The 25,483-nt window shown below is 39.7% G+C and overlaps 1 protein-coding gene across 3 annotated transcripts in view; it reads right to left on the reverse strand.

The window, feature by feature from the left end:
* Positions 1-301: 301 nt before the first annotated feature.
* Positions 302-25,483, reverse strand: part of BLM (BLM RecQ like helicase) — a 65,166-nt gene continuing 39,984 nt past the window's right edge. The window contains exons 14-23 of one of the 3 annotated variants that reach the window (XM_072950813.1): positions 25,221-25,381; positions 19,608-19,803; positions 18,214-18,404; positions 14,023-14,170; positions 9,654-9,853; positions 8,711-8,903; positions 6,021-6,143; positions 3,880-4,078; positions 1,002-1,330; positions 534-623 (exon numbers count right to left, since the gene is read on the reverse strand). In XM_072950813.1, coding sequence (XP_072806914.1) covers positions 1,216-1,330; positions 3,880-4,078; positions 6,021-6,143; positions 8,711-8,903; positions 9,654-9,853; positions 14,023-14,170; positions 18,214-18,404; positions 19,608-19,803; positions 25,221-25,381 — 1,526 coding nt within the window. In that variant the 3' untranslated portion in view covers positions 534-623; positions 1,002-1,215. Of the gene's footprint in view, positions 624-1,001; positions 1,331-3,354; positions 3,477-3,879; positions 4,079-6,020; positions 6,144-8,710; positions 8,904-9,653; positions 9,854-14,022; positions 14,171-18,213; positions 18,405-19,607; positions 19,804-25,220; positions 25,382-25,483 lie in introns of all 3 variants that reach the window. The other 2 variants (XM_072950814.1, XM_006198427.4) reach the window with 2 other exon arrangements.

Below are 25,483 nucleotides of genomic sequence, written 5' to 3' on the forward strand. Positions count from 1 at the left end.
TTTATAGGTACTCTTTGTATATTATGGATATTAATCCTTTGTCAGGTTTTTTCCCCCCCTTTTTTCTCTGTCATTTATCTTTTAAACTTGTTTAAGTCATTTTCTACAAAAGGTTTTGCACTTTCACACTGCCCTATGCGTGTCTTTTCCTTTGGCTTCTGTGTTTCATGTTGTGCTTAGAATTTGTCTGACTGAGATGATTCAGCTGCTGCTTCAGGCATTCTGAGAAACACCGGCCACAACGCTTGCAGTGGCAGCAAATCATGCTTATTTAAAAGAAAAGATTTATTTTAAAAATAAGAACTGTCACCCCAAGCATTTATTTAAATATTAATAGATATGGGTGAAAATTACAAATGGTATATAACACAACTAACAGCTTTATATTCACAGATGGTCAGATGCTGACAAACAAGAAAGATCTATGTACATTGAGATCTGGTTGTTATACAAATGCATATGAAGGCTTAAGAAACGGTCTATTTATAGGCTTTGGTGGAGCCATAATCCCCAATTTTCTATTGGCTCCTGATGCCGCTTGAGAACCATGCAAAGCTGAACTGGGTCCAAATATGTTGGAGGATTTAGTTTTAGAAGATATTCTTCTGCATGTGCTGGACCCCCTAAAATGTGACAAAGAAAAGAAAATTAAAATGTCAAATAAAACCCGAAGTGAACAGTCTTCTTTCTCTTGACATGCACGGAGCGATATTATCCATGTTTTTCCTTGGTGTCTCTGCATTTTCTGCCTATAAAGGCCCTGGGTGAGGTAAGTTTCCTTTACAATTTAAGGAATAGACAGCTTCCTTTTACACAAATTTGTCCTAAATTTGTCTTCCTACAACGTCAAGGATTCTGTGACTTGGGACCAACCTCCCGCGCCTTCTGTCCACCCTTTCACAGCCTATAATCAGACCTTTCCCTTCCACCCCTCCCTCCAGACAACAGAGCTGAGATCCACATTCCCCTCTACTTTGACCACAGAAAGGAAGTGAGAATACCTTGTTAAGGCCCCAACGCCCAGACAATAGACACAGTGGAATTACTGTGCTGGCACAGTCCAGAGGAGGTAGATTTGTGGGTGGGTGGAGATGGGGCGGAGCAGAGCAAGCCTCCTCCAGGCCGGCCCGCCCGTGGGGGGGCCCCAGAGTAGCTCGGGGCTGGCACGTCTCCATCAGGGCCTCGATGCCAGCGGCTTGCTCGCCTGTCCCGCTCTCACCTCCCACTCGCTGCTGAGAAGTCCCTGCCACAGCTTATTACAAAGTCCTTCCAGCACCTCTCTTCCTTCTCTGATCTGAAGATAACAGCTTTTTCCCTCCCCTTAAATAAACTGTAAAAAAAAAAAAATCATAGGGCCAGCATGTTTACAAGGATAAAGGAAAACAGCAGGCAACATTCTCTATAGAAGCCTTTCCCTAAAAGAGTATTTCCCACCGCTTTGTAACCAGGCTGAATTCCTGCCCAGTGTTAATATTCCCTGGCATCAGGGCATGCCAGTGGCCTCCCATCTCTGAGTTTAGGGGCCAGGGTATCAGGGCCATCAGTCTGGTAATGACATTTTGGTGGGGGTGGGTGAAGAGTGGTTTTTCAACATTCTAAAAGTCTTGCTCGAGGGCATTTTCCTGCAGAACAGGCAAAGATCTGCTAAACCCACAGAGAAGCAGCCTTAAATTTCCCTATGCTGATTTCCTGCTGAGAAATTAAGCCCCGAGCGAAAACCTGCTGTTTATGTTGATTTACAGAATGAATCTGCCAACAGCAGCCTCCATTTCACCAGAGCCATCCATTTTACTCCCACTCAGAGCCCAGAACACAACTGGTTCATTGTGTGTTATTCTGAAGATGTAAAGCTCTGAGGCGAGGGTGGAGAGGTAAGGGTGCTGGCAGAGAGCCACGTTTACTCTGGCTGCGCAGAGACGCTCGGCCAGGTGAGCGGCCTGGACACGCGGGAAACCACCCTGCAGAGTGGTTCCATGGAGCCCAGGAGCACAGTGCAGCAAAGTGACGCAGTTTACTGGTTTGGGCCAGTAGGGATTAGGAAGGAATCCCACATAAACACACTGGCTAATTAACAACCAGGAAAAGAACCGGTGCTGGCTATTGGACAAGTGTGAGTTTTACCACTTACTAGATTAGGCTCTAGGCCACAGGGCAAAGTGCTTCCCTCTTGTAAACAAAAGCTGTGAAAATTGAATACGGGAGCCAATGGCAAGGAACACTGAGATACGATTTGATCGTTTTTTCAGGAATCTTCCTGGATGATGTGTAGCCGTGAAAGTGCTCCAGGCAGGCGTGGGTGAGCCAGTGTCCAGTCCCACCTGGGAGCCTGGGACCAGGCTCACAAGCTCTCCCCAGGCCAGGCCTCAGCTTCCTCATCACAGTGGACCAGAGGCCTTTTAAGGTCTCCTACTCTGCCTGAACTCCTGAGGAGATGAATATTTCTCAAAATGGAGATGAATATTTTTCAAAATGAAAAACGTAAGAAATGTCCCCACTGAAGAGTATCTGCTGGTCACTTGCGCACTAAAAACCACAAAAATTATTATTTAGCTGTAAAAATGAGTGAAATCTTGCCATTTGCGACAATGTGGATGGAACCTGAGGGCATTATGGTAAGTGAAATAAGTCATACACAGAAAGACAAATACTGCATGATCTCTATTATATGTGGAATCTATCTATCTATCTATATATATACATATATATACATACACACACTTAAATCAAGTTCACAGATACAGAGAATAGATTGGTGGTTGCAAGAGGCAGGGTTGGGATGGTGTGTAGGATAAATGGGTGAACTGGTTTTTAAAAAAAAGTTTAAATTAAAACCCACAAAATTAAACTAGTATTTCCTAATGCCTTTAATTTCTGTACCCTGACAGAAGGATTAGCACATACAAGATGTTTGTTTATGGACTTAACAAGAAAATGACAGTTTGGTAACATTTGATTTCCTTTCTCTTCCCCTACTCAGTTTTTGGTTTTTATTACCCAGAATGAAAAGAGGAAGAAAAACTGCAAAAGAAAAACACAACAGCTTGCTCAAGTTTACTGAGGACCTGCTTCCCTTCTCCTGTAAGCATCTGCTACGATATGCAGATACCTGGGGCCACATTCTCCAGACTGACAGGATGGTCAAGGTCCCACTAGGTCTTACCTGCCAGGTGAGGGCAGAGGATGTCCTTGCAGGAGACAGGAAGAAGGGGCTGCAGGAGCAGTGCAATTACAAAGTAAGAACACTGCCCAGCTCATCATCAGGACCTGATGAGCCGATAACACCCCAAAGCAGACATGTCCCAGCCTGGAGGCCGGGCCGATGTGGGAAATGGAAGATGGCGGGGCTCGACTGACCTTTTGGGTTTCCTGTTGTGGCCTCTTCTCTGCTACCCTGCAAAGCTTGGGAGGCTGGCTCTCCCAGGTGTTACTGAACGGCAGGGGGTGTGCGGGGCTTCCACGTGGGGGCCCTGCAGATTCTGTGGCAATAGAAGCAGCGTGGCAAGTGCTGATGGAATCATAAGAGCGATGAGGAAACAAACCCCTTTGTTTATATGATTTACAGCATTTTAGGTGGAAAAGTCTCTTAAGTCTCTTAACTGTCCAAAAAAAGTTCTTTTTCCCCTAAGGTAAGGTCAAAATTAGAGACGTTTTTGCAAACTAGAAAGCTTTGGTGATAAGCACACTTAGGAGTAGACATTTTAAAAATCTGAAACAAATGTTTTTGTTTTGGATCAAACCTTAATCCTCACTCCATGAACTGCAGAGGCAACATTTAACAATGGCTTATTTTAATAAATGCTTCAAAGCCAACCAGCGCAGTGGTACTTCTGTGCCCTTCTCCCATCTACCCTACGATGCAGAAAAGGTGGCAGAACTTACCCTTTTGTCTTGGAAACCCCAAAACTAGTTTTCCTCCTCTTAGACCTTTGGGAGGCTGACATCCTTTTCCTCTTTCTTTCATTTTTGGGTTTATTTGCAAAGTAGTGAGAAGATACAGGCGCATCCTCGTCCCACTCCTCGGGGGCGTTTCTCCCAGTGCCTCTGCTGCTGGAGGGGCTTCTCTGGGGGGAACTGTCAGCTACAAATGGACAATGCAGACATTTACCAGTGCTGCTGTGCTGGTCCAAGTGTTGTTACCGTCTTTAAGGGGATATTCGATACAGAGGAGCAGTTCAGCTGCTACCTAGCTACTTCCTGGTGAATCCTGCCACGTGCAGTCAACAATCCCACAAGAACTGAGCACTTCTTTTTTTTATTTCACAAAGCCCCAAAGTGGTCAATGGCAATTTGTTTTTAAAGAATGGGGATCAGAATTCATTAAGAAAATGTGTGATGCTCTTTAATTTAACCAGAGACGTCAGATTTATTAGCTGATACTCTGGAGCCTGCGCCCCTGTTATTGTTTGGGCAGTTAACCTGTTAAGCTCTTTGAAAAGTTTACAGTGCTAAATAATAGACAATTTTATTTATCATTTTACACGTGCTCAAAAAATAAGCCCAATATAAGGAAAACATAACTATGTTCTGCACCGCATCTTTGAATGATGGTTTACTTAGTAAATGAGTGTCAGAAAATTCTAGACCACATTTTACACTTTGCATAATGGTTGTGAACATTTCACATACTATGCAAGAAACTAGGAAAGCATACGTTTGCAAAGAAGAGGATAGTTTTCATAGATATTTGCAACATGAGGCCCCCCCAAAGCATGAAATCTTCCTATAAGTCAACAGTGATGAGGTCTTCATTTTCTGAAGACATTTCCTGGCTGGTCTGGTTCCCCTCCTGCTTGGCAGGAAGGGCACGTGGCGGGGGGCTTGGGGAGAGTGCAGCTCGGGTGAAGAGCGCTGCTATCCCCGCTGTGGGACTTCGGGGAAATAAAAAGGCCTCACCCATTTTTACTTTTAAAATGGGTGTTATGAGGACTGACTGACACAAAATAGGCAAAGCTCTTGGCTCAGTGTCTCTCCCTCAAAAAGTGGGAGCGATCATGACCACACCCTGGGCTGTTTCACAAAAGCAGCCCTGTCTTACGTGGGCAAAATCCCCTTCCAAACAAGTTACTATACTAACAAATGTTAAGTTCCCACTAAGAGGTCGAGGCTTTTATGGAATAATTACCACACAGAGGAATTAACAAAAACCTGACTCTGCAGCATTTTGTCAATGCATAAAAAACGATCACGGAGAGAGGGAATCTGAAATGTACACTTACTCACTTCTCATCCTGCTACCATCTCCCTCAGCCTTGAGAAGGCCCCCTCCCAGCGTCCTGTATAGAAACAGGAGAATATCTCCCCTGGCTGGTCTGCATGGCAACCGCTGGAGGAGGGCACAAGGCTCTTGCACTTGTCACGTCTCCCGCAACAACATCTTTGTGCTTGATTTGCCCTCCGTCCACATGTGCTGCAGCTCAGTGACGAGCTTTGTAATTAGAGGTGCCACATGACAGGCCTCCCGTAACGTTTGGGAACATCCACTAACGATGCACTCACTTGGGTGGATTCTTTCAATGGCTAATAAAAATAAGATTCTCTAGCGTTCCAATTACATGTTCATTTTTCCAAAACATTTGAACTCCACTCTTAATCTTTATCTTTAGACATTTTTGTCAGATAACACGTTCCTTCCTCAGATAAGGAAACTGAAGCACAAAGAGGTTACTTGTGGCTGGATAGGGATCATATGGAGATGGTGGCAGATCTGCAATCTGCACCCAGGACTCCAGGATCCTCAGGCGCTTGCCATAACAGAACTAGCAACTCCTGGGCCCAAAAGTCCTCCTGTGAGTCTTATTGGCAAATTCAGTAAATGGCATCCCCTAGAGGAGCCTAAGCACCAATGTCCTGAAGGAGGAGCCTGGCACACCACTGGGTCTGCTCCGAGCACTGGACGCCAGTGTGACAAGGTGTAGAAGCCTTAACACAACCCAAAAAGCAAATAATTCTAATCCAGGGAGATGCATCACCTAACGTTAAAACAGGCTTTCAGAAAACAAATATTTGGCTGTATACTGAACCTGGCAATGTCCACTGAGAGTATTTCTGCAATATTGGAATCACTTCTGCACCATATTTTTCCAGTTTGTCTTCAGTAACACCATCAATTTGAAGCAAAACCTCAGGATCGGAAGATAAAGATTCTGTGCATGGGCATAAAATTAGAAATTTAAATTACCACCCATAGAAAACCCACTGAATTTATGCTCATTCACCCATTCAGCACATGTGTGTTAAGTGCCAACTAACTGCAGAGCACTGGGTACACGGGCCAATTTTCTAAAAGGCAGTTGGTGCCAACAGAGGCACAGAGAGGCCCAGAGGGCAGGAGCCCATCATCCAGCTCCGGCAGCAAAGGTGCATGAAGCCAGGACAGAGAACGAGAGAGAGCAGAGGACATGAAGGGAGGAGCGGAGTTGGGGTGCCTGTGCAGGGCGCCCCAGGGTTAACCAGACTCAGCTCTTGCCTACTGTTCTCACAATGACGACTTGTCGAGCTGGAAGAATGGTGATCCTTCTGTTTGCAGGGAATGCCCACGTTCGTATTTCCAGCTCTGACTTCTCCCCTGCACTCCAGACTTGGCCACAACTGAATCCTTTCTTCCCCCCACCCCAAACCTGTTCTTGATCCAGTCTTTCTGCATGTGGGGTGAGGCAAGTCTTCAGACCTTAACAAGTAGGCCGGTGAGAGTCCTCTGCACAGAGAAGGCATATCAGTCTTACAGCTAGACAAGCCAGTCATTTTAAAGATCACTCTGGGTGCTGTACGGACAACAGATTATAAAGGAAAGAGCTGGAACCGGAGCCTGGCGGAAGGCACTGCAGGAGAAAGCGAAGGTGTGGTGAACTCGCAAGGAGTGGCGGGGACAGAGAGAAGAGACTCAGACATGTTTTGGAGGCTGGGTCGGTATGACTGATCGACTCACTGGCTGTGGGGAATGAGGGAGTAATAATTCCTGTATTTGACGTGAGCAAAGGGTGGCTTTCAAATCTGTGATTCTCACATCATTTCTGTGTTTAGAGGAAAAGAACAGAGTTGTGGGATAGACCAGAAAGTTTATGGAGAGGTTTAGAGGAAGAGGGGAGACAAGTAGACATGCAGGTCCCTGAGGACATTTGTCCTTTATCTGGAGAGCTGGTGGAGTTATACCAGAGTACTTAGAAGATTAAAATGTATATACCATGTTCATATCTGGAGTTGAGGAGACCAGTTAGGAAATTACACTAACAGCCTAGACACAAAATACTGCATTTCACTGATTCTAAGATACACACTTTCTCGTGTTGTGGCATTCCTGAGGTCAAGATGTGCTGACGGCCAAATGGCAGGTGTATTGTGGTTGTCACTGCCTGTGCACGTGAGAAATTAGTACTGCCGGCAAGTCCACAGTGCTACTGCCGTGCTGGTTCCTCACGTGCTGAGTTTAACTGTCACATAAAGTGTCTTCAGAAAGACTAGACTGCGATCAATATGGAAAAAGTGCTGGTGAATGCAGAAAAGCTTAGAAATGTGTAAAATGGAGAATAAATTCGGCATAATAAAGTAAATATTTGTCCTGGAGGAAAGGACAATTCCATAGTTTCTTGCAAGCAACAACCAAGTGCTGGGTATGCCCCAAAAAACAAGACACCCCAAGTGGATGCAGCACTGTTACATTTGTGCTACTGAGAGATGTGCACCCTGCCATGGGCACTTTCTGGTACCATCAAGAAAACATCACTATCAAATCAGAATGGGAGACAGGAGTTTTGATTAAAATAGTGGGACACGAAGAAAATAGTGGAACACGCAGAAAAGGCTGCACCACTGACATTCCTGATCACACGAGGGAAAACAAAGACATGGACAATTGAGTCAAAAAATGATTCAGAAGAGTCAGGCTTTGAATGTGAATTTTTACTAGCACCTAAATCAGTTTGCTTTCATTATACGCATTTTCCATATATACAGAGTTAAATGTGATAAAAATCTAAATAAAGTAAAAAACAATTCTTTCTTTCAATAAAAGCACTGTGTCATAGCTTAATTAGCACAATTTTTTCCTTTCTCAACAGTCTATAAAGTAACAGTGTCTTAAAATGGATGGCATCTTAGAGTTGATGAAATACTGTAAAGACCTGTGGTGGCAGGAAGGGGGATGGAGGAGGGAGAAGGTGATGATTATGAGCTTTTCTGAAAGAACAGCATGGAAGGGGACGTCTACTAGTCAGTCAACTATGTGACCAGCTTATTTTCCAGGGACTTTACTATTAGAATTCCGGGCTGAGCTATCTGGGGCCAAGGAAGTAACTCAGGTCAGCAGGCATTTATCACAAAATACTTAGAACATAATATTTTTCCTAAGGAACTTAGCTCCACATTGCAAAGACGTGTTTACACAACACAGTTAAATGTCCTAAGGCAGGCAAACAATGCACACAAAATCATTAGGTGACACCTGCTGTTAGGGATTACAGTTACCCATATCCTAACAGGCAGCGCTAGACTGAGGTAGAAAATTAAAATTATACCGTATGTCTGAATAACACAGTACTGTGTATCTTAAAGAATATATTTTATCTCAAGGATAAGTTTAAACTGTTTCTCTGAGCTTTCAATTCAGAGATGAAAAAGACCGAGATCTACTTATGCATTGGTTTTAAAAGTTCCTCAGCAAGATTAACTTTGGGCCTATTAATTTATGCCGCACAACAGGGAGACTCACACATACCTGCAAGCTTCTTAAGCGTGACAGTGTTAAAAATGTTAAAGTAATGCACACCGAAAACTTTCCCCAGAGATTTGCAGACTTCTGTAAGTTCTCCAAGACATTTCTTAACCATCTCTTCCCTCTGAGACACCTTGGCCACTAAAGCTTTTTGTTTTTTCACACTGCTGGAATTTTCCGTTTCCATAAAGTCTACCTTTGTGAGAGAAAAAGAAAGCACAGGAGTGGGGGTGTGCACGCTTGTATCCAAACGAGGCTTTATTTAACGCTTAACCGCATTTAAAAATTTTTTTCGGGGGAGGGCATAGCTCAGTGATAGAGTGCATGCCTAGCATGCCCGAGGTCCTGGGTTCAACCCCAAGTACCTCCATTACAAAGTAAATAAACCCTAATGACCTCCCACCAAAACAAAAAAAATTCTATTATGCCACGTAGATAGTAAGCCCCTTGGGAACAGGGGCTGTATATCGTCTATCTCCAGTGCCTGGCACTTTTCTTTTTTTTGGTATATATATATTTTTGTTGAAGTATAGTCAGTTTACTATGTTGTGTCAGTTTCTGGTGTACAGCACAATGCTTCAGTCATACATGAACACATATATATTCGTTTTCATATTCTCTTTTACCATAGGTGATAAGATATTGAATATAGTTCCCTGTGCTATACAGTATGAACTTACTGTTTGAAAAGGTTCTTGATAAAGGCTTATTTAATGAATAGATGATGATTTAGTGATCTGATAACTCATTCAATTCATTTTGACAGGTATTACATTACTTGGGTTCAATTTTAAGATCTCTTTCCAAATTAAGAAGAACAGAATATGGTCATATAGGACAGAATATATAAATTCAGTATCCATAAACTTTGCAGAAGACACTTTAATTTGCAGTAAACTATTTCTGTCCACTCATTGCAAGATAATAAACATTTAGAATGCCATACCTTTAAGTGCCCATTTAGTACAGTTTGGGCTTTATTTCCAGGCATCACATAGGCAATTGGTTGATCATTGGCATTGATAAATAAGTCTTCATCCAAAATCTTGTCAAGTATCAGCTTTTTAAAAAGTCTTTCGGCATTGTGTCGTGAGTAAGTAGATCCCTTTCCAAATATCCCTGTCTGAATTTTTGCACTCTTACTCCCTGGTAAGAAGGTACAAGAACTTAGATTAGTAAAGGTAGGGATATCATAACTCTAATAGAAGAGGCTAAAAAATGTCATTTATGGATCAGTCTAGCTAGATACATGGAACAGACAATCTATTCCTCAGGAAAATCCATGGTACTAACAGCCACTCATTTCCATAAAATGAGAACATTTAGTAAGAGCTCTGAAATTTCTATAGCGGTATGTACTTTTCCTCATCTTTTAATAACATGCATTGACCAAAAACAGCAGCAAAATTAAGTTTATCATTTTAGGATGTTGCATTTACAGCTTACAAAATTACATCAGAGCAAACAAATCAAAGAAAAAAGTTTATATAAATTTTAATAGCTTAATATCCCTGTGCTATATTAGGATAACCATGTATTACTGATCTAGTTACAAAAATTATTGATGGTCAATGTTTATACAAATTCCAAAACAAGAGCGTAACACTCCAGAAGATTGGACATTTCCCTCCTCCTCCTGCTGGCTGAGAGCCCCTCAGTCTTGGTTTCACGTTCAAGCTGCTAAAATTACTAGTGTTTTCATCGTAAACACAATTTTATTATAACAATCTACTTAAGAAGGCTGGTGACACCGATTATAATCAGAATTAAGAGTTACTCTGTAAAGCTTTAGCTCTATTTTAAGAGTTCCAAATAACTACGTTATTATACATTTCAGATGGCTTCTGGTCACAGATGCTGAACTATTCAAGTTTTTCCTTCTTCAAGTGATTTGTACCCTTGAAGTATCACATTCCAGGGCCAAGACTACTGCACTGATAATGGTGGGCTGTTTGATGTGGACCAACACTAGTGCGGAGGATAACTAAGAAAGCTGGATGAAACATAAACAATTTTCTTGAAAACGTTAAAGAACTAAGGAGGAACTGAAGAATGTGTCAGAAAAATGTTTGATTTAGCAATCTTTCAAGGAACCTACATGAAAGGTACAACCAGAGATGCAGTCGCAGGTGTATGTAAAAGGCTATTTGCACCATTATTGATAATAGAAAAATATGTCCTAAAATAAGACTATTTAAATATATTTCATCAGTATAATAAAATAGAAATTAAAAACTACTTTAGAATTAAAAATTAAGAAAATGCTTATATCTTGTTATATAAAAATGATAGAAATTACACATACAATATGATAAATACATGATTGAGAGCAAACACAAGGCTGCTCTATCCTGAGGAATGTGCAGATCCAGAAGAAACAGCTAAGAAACTGAGCAAACCATCTTCCTACTCCAATCTAGGGGATTAAGTTTTAATTGCTTTATAGATTTTTAATTAAAGTAATACATGACATGAGGAAAAAAATACAGTACATAATAATAATAATTAAAAGCGACATTCCTCTGTTCCACCTGTGCCCTCCCCAGTCTCACTCTTCTCCACGGCAATCACTTTTTAAATAGCTTGTTTTCAGCTCTTCTGTGGTAGCCTGCACGTGGACCCCTAACTCCTGCTGTCGTTCCACTGGCCAGAGTCACCCCGTGACATTTATTTCCTGACCCCTCACTATGGAAGATGAAGCTTTAACTCATTTACACCATCCTCTTCACTTTACCTTGTCCCAAATTTTGCTAGTTTTATAATATTGGTTCATCTATTGATTATTTTTGTAATTTCAGACAGAACTTCTGACCACTCTCCCTTCCCACTGAAGTTATCAGCACCCCAAGCTGTCCATATATTCCCCTTCTTTTACTTTTATTTACTGTACTTTTATTTTTTACATCATCAAGATGAACATTTACATCCTGTACTGTTCTCTAATCATGTTTAAGTCTATTTGTTGACTGTATTATAGCTAATCAACAGTGTTTATATTATGACGAGACCTACTTAGAACGCAAGACTCTCGCGCAACTCTAAGGAGGATGTTCACTGTATCCAGACAAACAGATTATTTTTCGCACGTTTTATCAGTTACTCAGAATCGTGCACCCATTTCCTTTATGTTTGACCTTGGCTCTCTTGTATCTCTCCCCTAGAGTTTCTAAGTGCCTTTCTCTTTCTGTTGTTGAGAAGTTAACATTTGTGTTCTTTACTGTCATCAATAAAAAAATTAATTTCTTGTTCTTTATATTGCTTGGGACTTATTTTTCCCAACTTTCTGTTACACTTTGTACAGACTGCTTACTGGACCTATTGTGACTCTGGGATTTCTTCTCACTGGACCCACAGGTCAGCTCTTCTGTTTACGGTGTACATCATATCATTTTCTTTGCCTTCTAGTCTCCAGGGCTGCTGAGATTAATCTGATGTGTTTGGTTTTGGTTTGTTTTTTCTTTCCAAAGCTTTCTGGATTATCTCTGAAGGGATCCAGAATATGCTAGGGTGACATAAAAATTATTTTGAGCAGAAGGCATTCGAGTTTCTGAAATCCATCTGCCAAAAAAACAGAGACTCCCAAAAGAACTCAATTGTCAAAAATCCCTTCCCCAGAAGCAACAAGAGAGACTGACTCTTATCACTGGAGATGAGAGGTCCCCCACACCACATCCACACAGACACTGTCAAAAAACTACCATTCTCCTCCCATTTTTCTCCTAAGGGCCAGTTTATCCTTCCAAAAAGTCACTTGTTTTCCCTTAAGTGCCTTTCTCCACCCTCCCCCTATTAAAAGGGTATATAAGCTCCAAATTCTAACTGCCCCTTTGAACCACATTTTTCCATACATAGCTGATTAAATCTGTCTTTTGCTAATCTGCCCTCAGCAACTAAATATAACAGAGTTTTTCCTCCCCAATATCTCTTTACCCTTGGTATTCTTAAATCTCACCTTATAAAGTATCTTATTTGGCATTCTGTGGGCATTTTACTCAGGTTTTTTTCTCTTTCACTCTGGAAAATTTTATCATTAGTTTGTTAATTCCCTCTATTTTTTATTTCAAAATTTGTCAGATTTTATATCTCCTAAGAACTGATCTACATTTTCTCTCTGATATTTTCCATATATCTCTTTGTTCGGGTCTTAGAAGATTTCCTTGGCTTTATCTTCCAGCTTTTCCACAAAATTTACTTTGTCAATCACTTAAAACTTTTAACAACTCTTTTCTCATTCTTTCTCTTCCATACCATGCTATTGTTACTAAAGTCTGTGTGAAGATACTAATTAGGTGTTTCCCCTTCCTTCTCCCCAAAGTCATTGCCTATTTTCTAAAGGATCTCCATCCCCAGGGTCAAACACGCTACTTATTTGGTCTTTCTCTTGATCGTCCATTTATATTTAATCTTTAGGGACCAGGTTATTAAACTTTTTGGGTGGCTATCCTATTATTTTTATGTCTCCCCCAAATTCTTCCTCTGAATGAGGACATCTAGTTATTAGGTTTGCTTTAGGGTTAGTGGGCTGGTTGGTCCCCAGATGCTACTCAGGGACTTTGGCCCTCAACTCAGAATGTCTTTCTACTCCTCAAGCAGTTTATCTTTGTTCCAGGATCAATTGCAGGCTGGTATTCCACACAGTTCTTCTGTGAGCAGATTTTCTTTTAACTATGCCCTCCTATTTTTGGCTTCTCTGCTTTCACTCCCACCCCCTAGAACCCTCGACTTCAAGTCTGAGGCCTGGTGATAATGGGGTTCTGCCTGGCTGATAGCCCTTCCTCTGTTATGACTTTCTCCTACATTTATTTTGCATTATAATTTACAGCATTTCATCCCATTTATCAATATGTTTCCCATCCATTTCTTAAAAGATTTTAAAAACCTCTAATCTGATGATGGTCTCTTTCTGGTTCTTTATGCTGTCATGGATTTAATCATTTCATTTCCTTACTGTTATTTTAATAGGGCCTCAAGCAAAAAAAGAAGACAGATAGTTATGCCCAGGTTGCCATCTTGAACTAGAAGTCAGTCAATGGGTAATTCTCCAGAGAAGTTACATTCCATTCACTTGGAATGTAAGCTTTATTATTTTCTTTTTTGTTTGTGAAAACTCATCTTAGTGACTTATATAAATTCTATAAAAAGAATTGATATAATTCTTAAAAACTTATTTTTTGTTACTCAAAAAGACTTTATTGTAAAGCCCTCAAATTCAATAAGAAAATAGACAAAAGAAATTTTTTCTATGAACTTGTAATGAATTCTTTAGCTGTTCAATTTTAATTGATGTAACTCAAACAATGAAACAGATGACTTACCCAAGAAAATGTCCACCAGCATATTCATAGTAAATCTCCCAGAAGGGCCTATGTATTTTATATTTCTTGTTCCTTGTGATGAACTATGTTCTTGAACAAATCTTACAATATTTTTTACGTCATCAGTCACATCTCTTGTCTTATAATCCTATGAATAAAAAGTGATTACCTTTTACTTATAATTAAGATAATGATACCTAGATTGCTAGAGCTTAATACTAACTGTAATAGTCCCACAACAAACCATTTCCAGACTAAAATCAAGACCAAAAACCAAGGAAGTTTCAATTGTTCATTCTTTTCTAAATTCTTACATTAACCTTGTTTGAATAATTGGCAATCTACTATATCTATTTCATTACTGCTTCACAGATATACATCTTGTCTTTCAGTTACCTGAGAGCACTCTGTGGGTAGAAATAATCTTTCTCAAAAAAACTATTTATTTATTTATTATTGTATTATTGAATTATTGTATTGTGGTGGGGGGAGGTTATTAGGTTTACTTATTTTTAGAGGAGGTACTGGGGATTGAACCTAGGACCTTATGCATGCTAAGCATGTGCTCTGCCATTTGAGCTATACCCTTCCCCAAGAAATACTCTTTCTTTAAAATAAAAAAAACCCTTCAGACCTCTTCTGTCACCTCTTACTGGATGGTGACTTCTGGGATGAAGAACACTGTCCACACAAATATGTGAGTTCTGATCTCTTCTGGGTGTTTGGTGCTAGTCAATCCATTTTATTATCTCTACTCAGTTCCCTTTTCTCATTTCCCTCAGTTGTCTCCGAACTCTGCTTCCCTTTTAAAGCCCCCACTGCTACGTGAACTTTTGCTATCATCTACCCCAGTTCTCTAACTTAGCAATACTAAGCACCAGCACTGCTCAAAAGCTGCATTGTGCTTCTGCGCTTCTGTATATGCAGTTCCTCTACCTTCCAATCCTTGCTCATCCAGCACATTCCAACAACCCAAAGACAAACAGGACTGGTGTCCTGGACTAACAACTAACTGGTAGTGATTCTGAGGCTCTATCTAGCTTCACCATGAAACAGTGCCCCACCACTCTCTCCAACATCATTCCTGCCTTAATTCTTGGTGACTCACATTGTAAAATGACTATTACTCAATAAAAAAAAGTTAAAAAAATTCTTGGTGACTCAGTGCACAGAGATGATCCTCCCACACCTAGCCTTTTGGGAACTCGATCTCCTGTGCTCTGATGATCCTGTCCCTCACACGTCAGCCACTCACGCCCACGGTCAAATCCACCACCTTAGCCTCATTAGTTAACGGCAACCTCTTCATTCTCTGACCACCACCTCCTACCTTTCCAACTCATGCCATCCAATATTCTGACTCCAACAATCCACTGGGACAACCTATCCATTGATCCTCATCCTCAGATATTCTCCTAATTCAGCTTCAATTCCAGAGCCAATCGTTATAACACTACCTTTCATAGACCTTCAACTCCCTTGCCCTTAGGTCACACTGCTTGATAAAACACGTTAGATTTAATTCTCTACCACTGCATGCCCATATCTCTGTAGCCGAACGTGGCTGGAGAAATATACAACCATGCTGACTATGTTCACTTTCAATACCTGGTTATAAACTTCACGTGGTTATGCAAACCCTTAATGCTGCCAGGTAATCATGACACACCCTTGGTCTGTCACTCCTGAGTTCTGTTAGTATAGGTGTCAGCAAACTATGGCCCATGAGCTGAATGCCCATTTTCATAAATCAAATTTTACTGGAAAACAACCATGGAAAATCAATGTATTTATTGTTCACGTCTACTTTTGGGCTAAAATAGCTGAGCGGAGTAATTGTGACAGATGCTGCCACAAAGCCCCAAATATTTATTCTCTGGTCCTTAAAGATAAAGTTAGCTGACTCCTGTCTTAGTGACGATTTCACACTTTCTCCTTTTTCCTCCATCCTCTCTTGTCCTGTTAGCTGACAACCTTGCTTCCTACTTTGTTGAGGAAACTGAAACAATCAGGAGAGCTTTCACAAACTTCCTCCACTGCATCACCAGCGCCATCTGCCCCACATCTTCTCCTCTCCTCCTGTTATTATAGATGAACAATCCGAGTTCCTGTCTCAAGCCGGTCTTTGTACTTCCACACCAGCCCCCGTCCCCGCTCGCTTACTCACAGACACTGCTTCACAATTCTTCCGTCTCCTTACACAGCAACTTCCATCCTCTGTACGGACGTCCCCACCAGCATACAAATATGCCATCTCCCCTGGCTTTTCTTGACTCCACTTCCCCTGGCACCTACTGGTTCATGTCTCTGCTCATCCTTGAAGCAAAATTTGAGAATTCTCTATGTTCACTGCCTCTAATTTTGCGCCACTCCACTGAAGCTGGTCAAGTCCAAGTCCCATGATTTTTGTGGTAATAAATCCAGTGGTGGCATCTCAGTCCTTATGGTACTTGGTTGGGCAGCAGCATGTGACTAGTAGCGCTCCGTTCTCCCTGAGACACTTCTGCATTTGGTTTTCCTCCTGTCTCACCTGTTCCCTTTCCTCGTCTCCTTTCCTGGTTCTTTCTCTTCTCCTTAACTTCTTCAAGTCCCAAGACTCAGTCTGGTTTTCTCCTCTTCTATCTAAACTTATACCCCTGAAGATTTTAATCTGCTTTTGTGACTTTAAAGACAACTATATGCCAACCATTCCCAAATTTACCTGTATCACCAGCCTCCTTTCTGAATTCCTGAATCTAAAAGACATACATAACCTCAGTATGCCCCAAAATGAACTCCTGGTCTCTCCTGCCATGCAGTCTTCCCTGAATGTCTCAGCCAAGGGTCACTCTACTCTTCCAGTTACTCAGCCCTCTGGGTACCACTCTGGCCTACAGCGCCTCTCCCCTGCCTGACTTAGCCTGGTGCAGGCGAGTGAGCTCCCTCACCACCCACCAAATGCATAGGCGTGTCTGCCCTCAGGGCCTTTGGTCTGGGCTTCGGCCAAGAAAGCCTGTATCTGGAGAGCTGCTCAGCTAACTCTTATCTTCAAGCTTTTCCTCAGGTCTCATCTCTGCAGTAAGACTTTCCTGGGCCACTGCATCCTGCATCCCATTCATCATTCCTGAGTTGTCACACTGCTGTACTTTTCACTACAGTTCCCCCCGCTTTACATGCACTTACAATGGATATGTCTTTATTCAGCCTCCTCCTGCTAGAAGGTAAGTTCTTCAAGAGCAGGGATCTCTGTATTTTGTTCAGTGATGTATCCCAAACTCCTAGAACAGTCTGACACAGAGCAGGCACTCACAAATATTTGTTGAATGAGTTAAATGATTAGCGATGTCTACAGGGCAGGGTGTGGTGGGTGGAGATGGCCGTGAACCCGCAGATTCCACCCTGAGAGGGAATAAATTGCCCTCTGCTCTGGCTAGTGCTGCCTATATCTTGGTAACTGCTCTTAATGCACGGCATCACGATGACATGCATACACGTATGTGTGCCTCCCCTCCAGCCCATGGGCTGCCCCACGCCATGTTCGTCTGTGAATCCCTGGCTCCTTGCACAGATGTTCCAAATAATATGTCAAATGTGAGAATACTCTGTAAACTGTGAAGTACCGTAGAAATTAAAACACAGAATTACCATGGTAGGCACAATGAAGTATCTGATGATTGAATTTAACAACCTCCCAAGGTTATTTTTAGGACAGATGATAGCGAACTCATCCAGGAGTTACTGCCATTATCCTTTATAGGTTTTAAAAAACCAATTTATAGAGTAATCTAATTGATCTGAGTTCAAACACACAGTACACTAGTTATAACCCTTTTGAGAATGAGATCTTCAAATAAAATTAGAGTTGAATGTAAAATATTCTACCTGCCCATGTTGGATCTTTTTGGATATTTACAGATTGCTTTTTCTAAGATATCCTATAATCCCCAGTGCACTTATAAAACATCAGCATTTTAGATAGGTCCAGTATAGTATTTTTTTACAGGCTTCTAATTCTAAGGATATCCACAGAATTACTATTAAAATGTTTCTATTCTCAAATAATATGAAGAGGAAGCCACCTTTCCCCTGTTAAAGCGCTTCGGGCCCACTTACTGCAATCTTACTTGTGCCTCACGCTTCTAAGTTAAGAGAAGAAAAAAAAAACCTTGGCAATTTCCTTATTACAAAGAATTTGAAACTTTCTTATTTTACCTTTGTTTTACAGCAATTATCACAAGAGACATCTGGGTATTTCTTACAAAAATTAGGATTAAATTCATTTTCGCCAAAGTAAGCCAAAAGCTGTATTCTCCTGCATTCTGTTATGTTTTCACAGTAATGCACCATACTGTACAAATTATTGAAGTGAGTCTCTTTTGTATGATGGTTTCCATCTTTTTCCACTAAAAGAGATGAAGAATATAGGAAAACATACTTATTAGAGCAAAAAAACAGAATATCACAGAAGTATTTAGAATAGATTCATGTAACTTTAAAAATTAAATGAAATAAAATTATTAACATGACACTGTTCTGTATTATAGTTAACTGAATATTTTTGTTCATCCTTAAGATTTTAGTTGTATAGGAATAAATGTATGTTGTCAGGAGTAGCTGAGAATATTCTGCAATTCTATTACCAATGATAAAAATCTGAATTATATTAACTGTATTTATCAGACTTGCATGTACTGAACCCATCATCCAAAATAAGCAGAGCACAGAACTATGGCAGTGCACTGTGCATCTCCCTGAGTATTTGGGATCAAAGTAGTTAAGCTAGTGGTTCTCAAACTGTATGCCAAGGACCCCTGGGGGGTGGGGCCAGGTTTTGCAATGAACTCACAGGGGTGCCAGCAGGGTGTTTGAAATATAAGGGAAACACAGTTAATACCTGGCATCTGTAGAGCACTACACAAACTACTAATTTGAGGTAATTCATGATGTGCTACTTTCCTTCTAATGACATCTTCCTGAAGCTGAATTTCTGGCAGTTGCTTTGATAAAAACAAGTACCTCCCAAAATTCAATATGAAACAGGAAATGAAGGCAATAGTGTCTAATCTGATCCCAAGGTTTAAAAACAACATGAACATATTTTCATTTGTAAGCAACTCTGGATAGTTAAAATTAAAAAAAAATTTTTTTTCTGGTTTATCAGCATTATTTTTTTCAAATGGCTGCTAAGTGTTTAGGATTTAAACACTTACTAAATTGTCTGTACCTAACTTAATACAGGTTCTGTTTAAAAACACAAATGGACACACTAAGTTGAAAAGTTTCATTTTTTTTCACTGAGAATCATCTTGGTACAGTACAAGGGACATGGACTTTGGAGTCAGATGAACCTGGGCTCCATCAGGGCTCTGCCACCTACTAGCTCTGTCTGGAGATTTTTCTGCTTATACATGCCTCTATCATTTGAGTTTTACAGAACAAGCATACAATACTTCCAGCACAAAAATGAACTAAAATAAAACTTCCATATCCATCTAAGTCTTCTGGACTGTTTGAGGAAAACTGGACCAAAAGCACCACAGTTGCAGGAGTGGATGACAATCACAGGACGGAGGAGGACAGAGTCTCCATAACCAAGCTCATCTTACTCAGTATAAGCCTCTTCAGTCTGGTCACATCGTGATAGGTATAGAAGAGCAGGCAGTGAGAGATTTCCCCATCTCTTCCAGCTCGGCCAGATTCTTGGTAGTAACCCTCTACCGATTTAGGGAGGGACGCATGGATCACAAATCGCACATCAGGTTTGTCAATTCCCATTCCAAATGCAACTGTTGCACAGATAACCTGATGTAAAAGCAAAAGCCTATTAGACTTACAATGCATTTAAAGGAACATTTTAATAATAGATGCTTCTAAAAGCTTTATCCTCTATTTTACTTTAAAGTGTACTCTATACAATGATCTAATATCTTAACTTGGTTCCACTGGTTAGCATGACTAATATGAGATTTTCATATTGATAATTTACAATTCTACTCAGACCCAAGAAGGTAAAGAGAAGCTCGGTGTGGCAGTCACTGGCTTGTATGATTTGGTGTTATCACGTAAGGGAGTCAGAATTAAGAGCAGTCATCTCTAGATGTGTTGCTCTCTTATGTTCTGGATCCGGAGGTGTGGGGGTTGTTGCTCACATAGCCATGGGATCCACGATGCCCCGATAAGTGTGTTGCTCAGGAGCTCTGGGTGTTCCCAGGGTTTGAGCTTTCAGAGGTCACTGCTGCTAGCTTATTCGATGATTCAGGAACAACGGCGTTCTTGCCTGCTCCAGGTCCTACCATTCGTTTTCCCAGTGGTAGCAGCTGATCATACACCAGCTCCTTTTAATCATCAGCTGATTTCACAACCAAAATTTGTGAAATTTTTATTGGAACCCATGTGGGCAAGTTTGAGAGCTGCTTATACTAGAAAAAAAAAAAGGCTGCAAAATAGGGCTCTTGGCCTATGCAAATTACTCAGTGACGCAAGGTGAGAGTTAAATTTCAGGAGCTTGGTATATCAGTTTTTAGTCAAAAGTCATTTTCAAGACTATCCATTTCAGTTGTAAATTCAGGACCTATTTAATCCAGACAAAAATACTGTTATCTCCAGGCAAAATTACATTATACAAATAAAGCTGCAAGTCTTTTTTTAGCACTTAAAAAAAAAAGAATTGCTACTTCAAGAATAGTATTTCAAAAGCAACTGGACTATCTGGCAGGCAGACTGGGGCTAATGACATGCTATCAGTAACTGTGAGTACCAGAGACAGGAACTGCATGCTGCAGAGTACACGGACGGCGGGTGGGTGCCCTCATCAATGCTGGAAATGCTGGTGGCCTGCACTCTAGGTTAGTCGTCTAAATTCATGGCACTGTGATCAAAGGCAAATCTCCTTGGAAAGAGAAAGTCTACTGTAGCCTCTAGAGGGGGGTGAGCAGGTGGAGAGGCTGCAGAGCGAGGTGTGCTAGCCCACAGGCCCACAGGTTTCCAAGAAGCTTGGGTGCATTTCCCAAGGTCGGGTGAGCACATGGCTGCGAGGCAACCTGTAGGCTAATAGGGTGACGATGACACCAATTTCTAAACGTCTGTATTTCTTGTGCCTGGGAAAATTGGATTTGTTGAGTTGTTATTTCCTTCTTTACTTCTGTGTTGCTTTCAAAACTTCAGAGTACAATCATTTCTTTGTGAAGAAAAACAAGTTCTATTCTGTATCATGAATCTAGTAAGATCAAGGCTATGCAGTCAGTTATATGATTTTATCTTGACTGAGGATTAGCTGCTCTGAGAGCAGAAACGATTACATTTTTTTTTAAAAAGCTCACCAATTTAAAAAAACTATATATTTGACCAAAGTATTTTATATATAAATATATATATATGGATGTATATTATAGAATACTTACATATAAACAGTTAAAGAATTTTTAAAAATTGACTTTCTTCTTTTTTTCTTATTTTCTATTCAATTTTAAGACAGTTTTTCTTGTCTATTTTCTGGTTGGGATTACACATTTTTGAATTATAGTTTTCCCTACTTTTATCCATCATTAGTATTCGAACATTGTCATATCATTAAAAAAATCCTTCATAAACCATTTTTAATGGCAGGAAGGTACCATAATGTACCCAATCATGCTCTCAGGACATTTAGGCTGTTTACTATTAAAAATAACACTGATGAAAATTCCACACCCACATTTCAGATTTGAGGCTTTTAAATATAGTCTGCCATATTGTTTTCCAGGAAATCGCCTCTTACAACACTGTCCCTAACAGTTAATAAGTTTGCTAATACAAGAGGCAAAAATGACCTCTCAGTTTTAAATTTTAACTCCTTTGATTATTAGCAAAACTGCACTTAAAAATGTGTATTTAGCCTTTTTTAGGTCCTCCTTTCCAATACTCAATAGCCTAGGGTAATTTACTATTTGAGATCCATATTTTTCTTATCAAAGTTTTATAAACTCTTCATTATGTTTTATTCGCTGAAGATATAGTTCCTATTTGCTGTTGTCTTTAATTTTTGTTTACAAATATAGAAGTGTTTAGTTCTTTAGGTTTTTAATCATTTCCAGTAATTACCTCCTTCTGGGCTGCTTTTTTTTTTTTTTTGAGTTTATTCTTCATTTAACTTTTAAAACACTATAGTTGAATATTAATCTTTTTGGGCTATTTTTAAGCTTAGGTGCTCTTCCACTCAGAGTTTAAACATATCAGTTCCTTTATTTTACCTGTAATTAATTTTAATGAGGATCCAGAGCAATTACCCCCATCAGATAACCAAACCACTAGCTGAATAGTCTTCCCTTCCTGATTGATTTTATTTACTCATTTAAAATTTATTTATTTATTTATTTTTTTGTTTTTGGGGGGGAATTAGTTTATTTATTAACTTATTTATTTTAATGGAGGTAGTGGAGATTGAACCCAGGACCTTGTGCATGCTAAGCATGCACTCTACCACTGAGCCACACCCTCCCCACCGCATGACTGATTTCAAACGCCTTCCTAATTATAGATTATTTTTATGTTTCTCAGTCTATTTCTGGATATCTGTTTCATTGATCTGTCTATAAGTATTGCAAAGCCAGTGTTCATGTGTTATTACTTTCTTGCCAAATTCTTTTAGTTATTTTCACTTGAATATTCTTCCAGGCAAACTTTTGAAAAAGTTTATCAAAAGAAAAAAACACTGGAATTTTGATTAGTTAAATATAAATTTGGGAAGAATGTCATCTATAATTACTTCAGTGAAGATAAACCAGTATTTTCTGAACTTTTACATTCTGTAAAAAGCCTTTCTATTGTTTTCAAATGACAATGAGCAGGGTATGCAAAGCTTCAGTCCCAGCCTCATCTCTTCTGATTCTGAGGACAGTCCACTTCTGCTTTTTTAATTTAGTGAAACCATCTCAGGCATGTCTGTTTTTTGTTCTTTGCAGAGTAATCTATTTCTGTATTTTCATGCATATAATTTCTTCTTCTTCCTCTTCTTTTTTTTGAGTAAAGGTAGATTTATTTAGAGAGATACATCAAAAGGCAGGAGAAAGGCCATGACGCGTGGGGGTTGGTTGCATAGATTATAGAGTAAAAGTAGGTACACACTCCATAGACAGAGTGCAGGCTTGTCTCCGAAGAGGGAGAGAGAAAGGGCCCATATAATTTCTTCTAACTTTGTTTTTATTTTTATTTTTTATTGAAGTATAGTCAATTTACAATGTGTCAATTTCTGGTGTACAGCATAAGTTTCAGTCATACATATACATACATATGTTTGTTTTCATATTCTTTTTCATTATAGGTACTTTCAAGATATTGAATATAGTTTCTTGTGCTATACAGAAGAAACTTGTTGTTTATCTATTTTATATATATAGTAGTTAAAATCTGCAAATCTCAAACTCCCAATTTATATCTTCCCACCTCCTCCCTCCCTGGTAACCGTAAGTGTATTTTCTATGTCTGTGAGTCTGTTTCTGTCTCGTAAAATTTCTTCTAACTTCGTAAATCAAAGTGCTCTGAACTATGTCTACATGTAAGTTTTTCCCTAGGGATTTTGACACAACTCTTTTTTTTTTTTTTGACACAACTCTTAAATTTGTTATATATTTGTTATGTATTTATTTAGAATACATTTGGCTACTCTATTTCAACCATCCTGACTTCTTTCTTGGGTGCATTTGTTATTATTCTTAGGCTGAACCACAACTCCCTATTGCCAAGAAATATTTTCTTTCCCCTTCAATTATCATCTGTTGTTTTCCCCTTCACATTCTTAAGTCATTCACTACATCACTGATTCAAATGTCTGCACTGAGCTGAGTCATCTGTGTCTCGATACAGAGTTCTATTTGTTTTGTTTTTCTTGTATTTGCTTGTTTGGATAAACTGAATTATTTCTCCCTTTATCTCAGCCTCTGATCTTCTTAGGGCAAACTGTTTCCAGTTCATATATATCAAGTTTTCCTAAATCCTTCTGAGGATACTAAGTTGATATCTTCTAAGATTTTCTTTTGTTTTCACTTAGAAAATAATTTTGAGAGATATTTTTCTTCTGAATCTTTAGGGTAAAGATTTCTTCTTTTGTGAGCTGAAACTTCTAGGCTACAAAAACATTAATAGACATTCTTCTCAAATTCATCCTTGTATGTAGAGAGATCTATCCAGGGCTGGTATTTGCCACAGCATGGGATGACTAAAGTGTTCTCAGCTTCCTTCCTGATCCACTTGGGTGACAAATTTGTCATCTCAGAAACAGTTGCTCGACACCATTAGTTACTAGGGAATGTAAACCAAAATCACAATGAGATACCTACCACTTTACATCCACTAGGATGGATATAGTAAAAAAGATAATAATGAGTGTTGGAGAGGAGGTGGAGACACTGGAACCTCATACCTTGTTGGCAGGAATGTAAAATTTCATACCTGCTTTGGAAAGCAATTTGGCAGTTCCTCAAAAAGTTAAACATAGAGGTTCCACATGACTAAGCAACTCCACTCCTAGGTATCAACCCATGAGAACTGAAAACATATGTTCACACAAAAACCTGTACAGAGATGTTCACAGACACATTATTCACAATAGTCAGAAAGTAGATACAACCCAAATGTCTACCAACTGATGAATGGATAACAAACAGCAGTATATCCATACAATGGAATATTATCCAGCCATAAAAAGAGATGAAGTATTGATACATGCTACAATGTAGATGAATCTTGAAAATATTATGCTAAGTAAGAGAGGTCAGTCACAAAAGAACACATACTGTATGATTTTATTTACAAAAACTGCAGAATAGGAAATTCTATAGAGATAGATGAGTAATAGTAGATTAGTGGTTGTCAAGGATTAGAGGGCTGGTGGAGTAGGGAGTGACTGCTGATGGATATGGGGTTTCTTTCTGGGATGATGAAATGTTCTGGAATTAGACAGCGGTGATGGTTGCATAACCTTGTGAATATACTAAAAACCACTGACTCGTAAACTTTGGAAGGGTGAATTTTATGATATGTGAATTATGTCTCAATAAATTTTTTTTTGATTTAAGAAAGAAAAAGCAGCTTTATAAGTCTCAAAAAGATCTGTTTTTAAATTTGTCTTATTTTGATATTTACTACCTTGAAGAAGTAAAAACAATTTTCATCCTACACGTGCAAGGTGGCTTACAGACTATAAAAGATTGTTTCCTTTACTTGTTTATTTTAAACAGTGTTACCTGGCAGCCATCCTGATTAATCCACTTGTGCTGCACCTCATCTCGGGCAGAGTCACTGAGGCCAGCATGATATGCCAGAGCGGCGAGCCCATCTTTCTGTAATGTGTCAGCCATTGTGTCACATTCTCGCCTGGAGAGGCAGTAAATTATCCCTGAGTCATCTGCCAAGAAACCAAAACAGTATTGAGAAATGAGGACTTTTTTATTTTTGAGAAATGAGGACTTTTAACATAACTAACAACACAATTTACATTATGTTCTTA

This window comes from Vicugna pacos, chromosome 27, assembly GCF_048564905.1.
Source record: "Vicugna pacos chromosome 27, VicPac4, whole genome shotgun sequence".
Classification (NCBI taxonomy): domain Eukaryota; kingdom Metazoa; phylum Chordata; class Mammalia; order Artiodactyla; family Camelidae; genus Vicugna; species Vicugna pacos.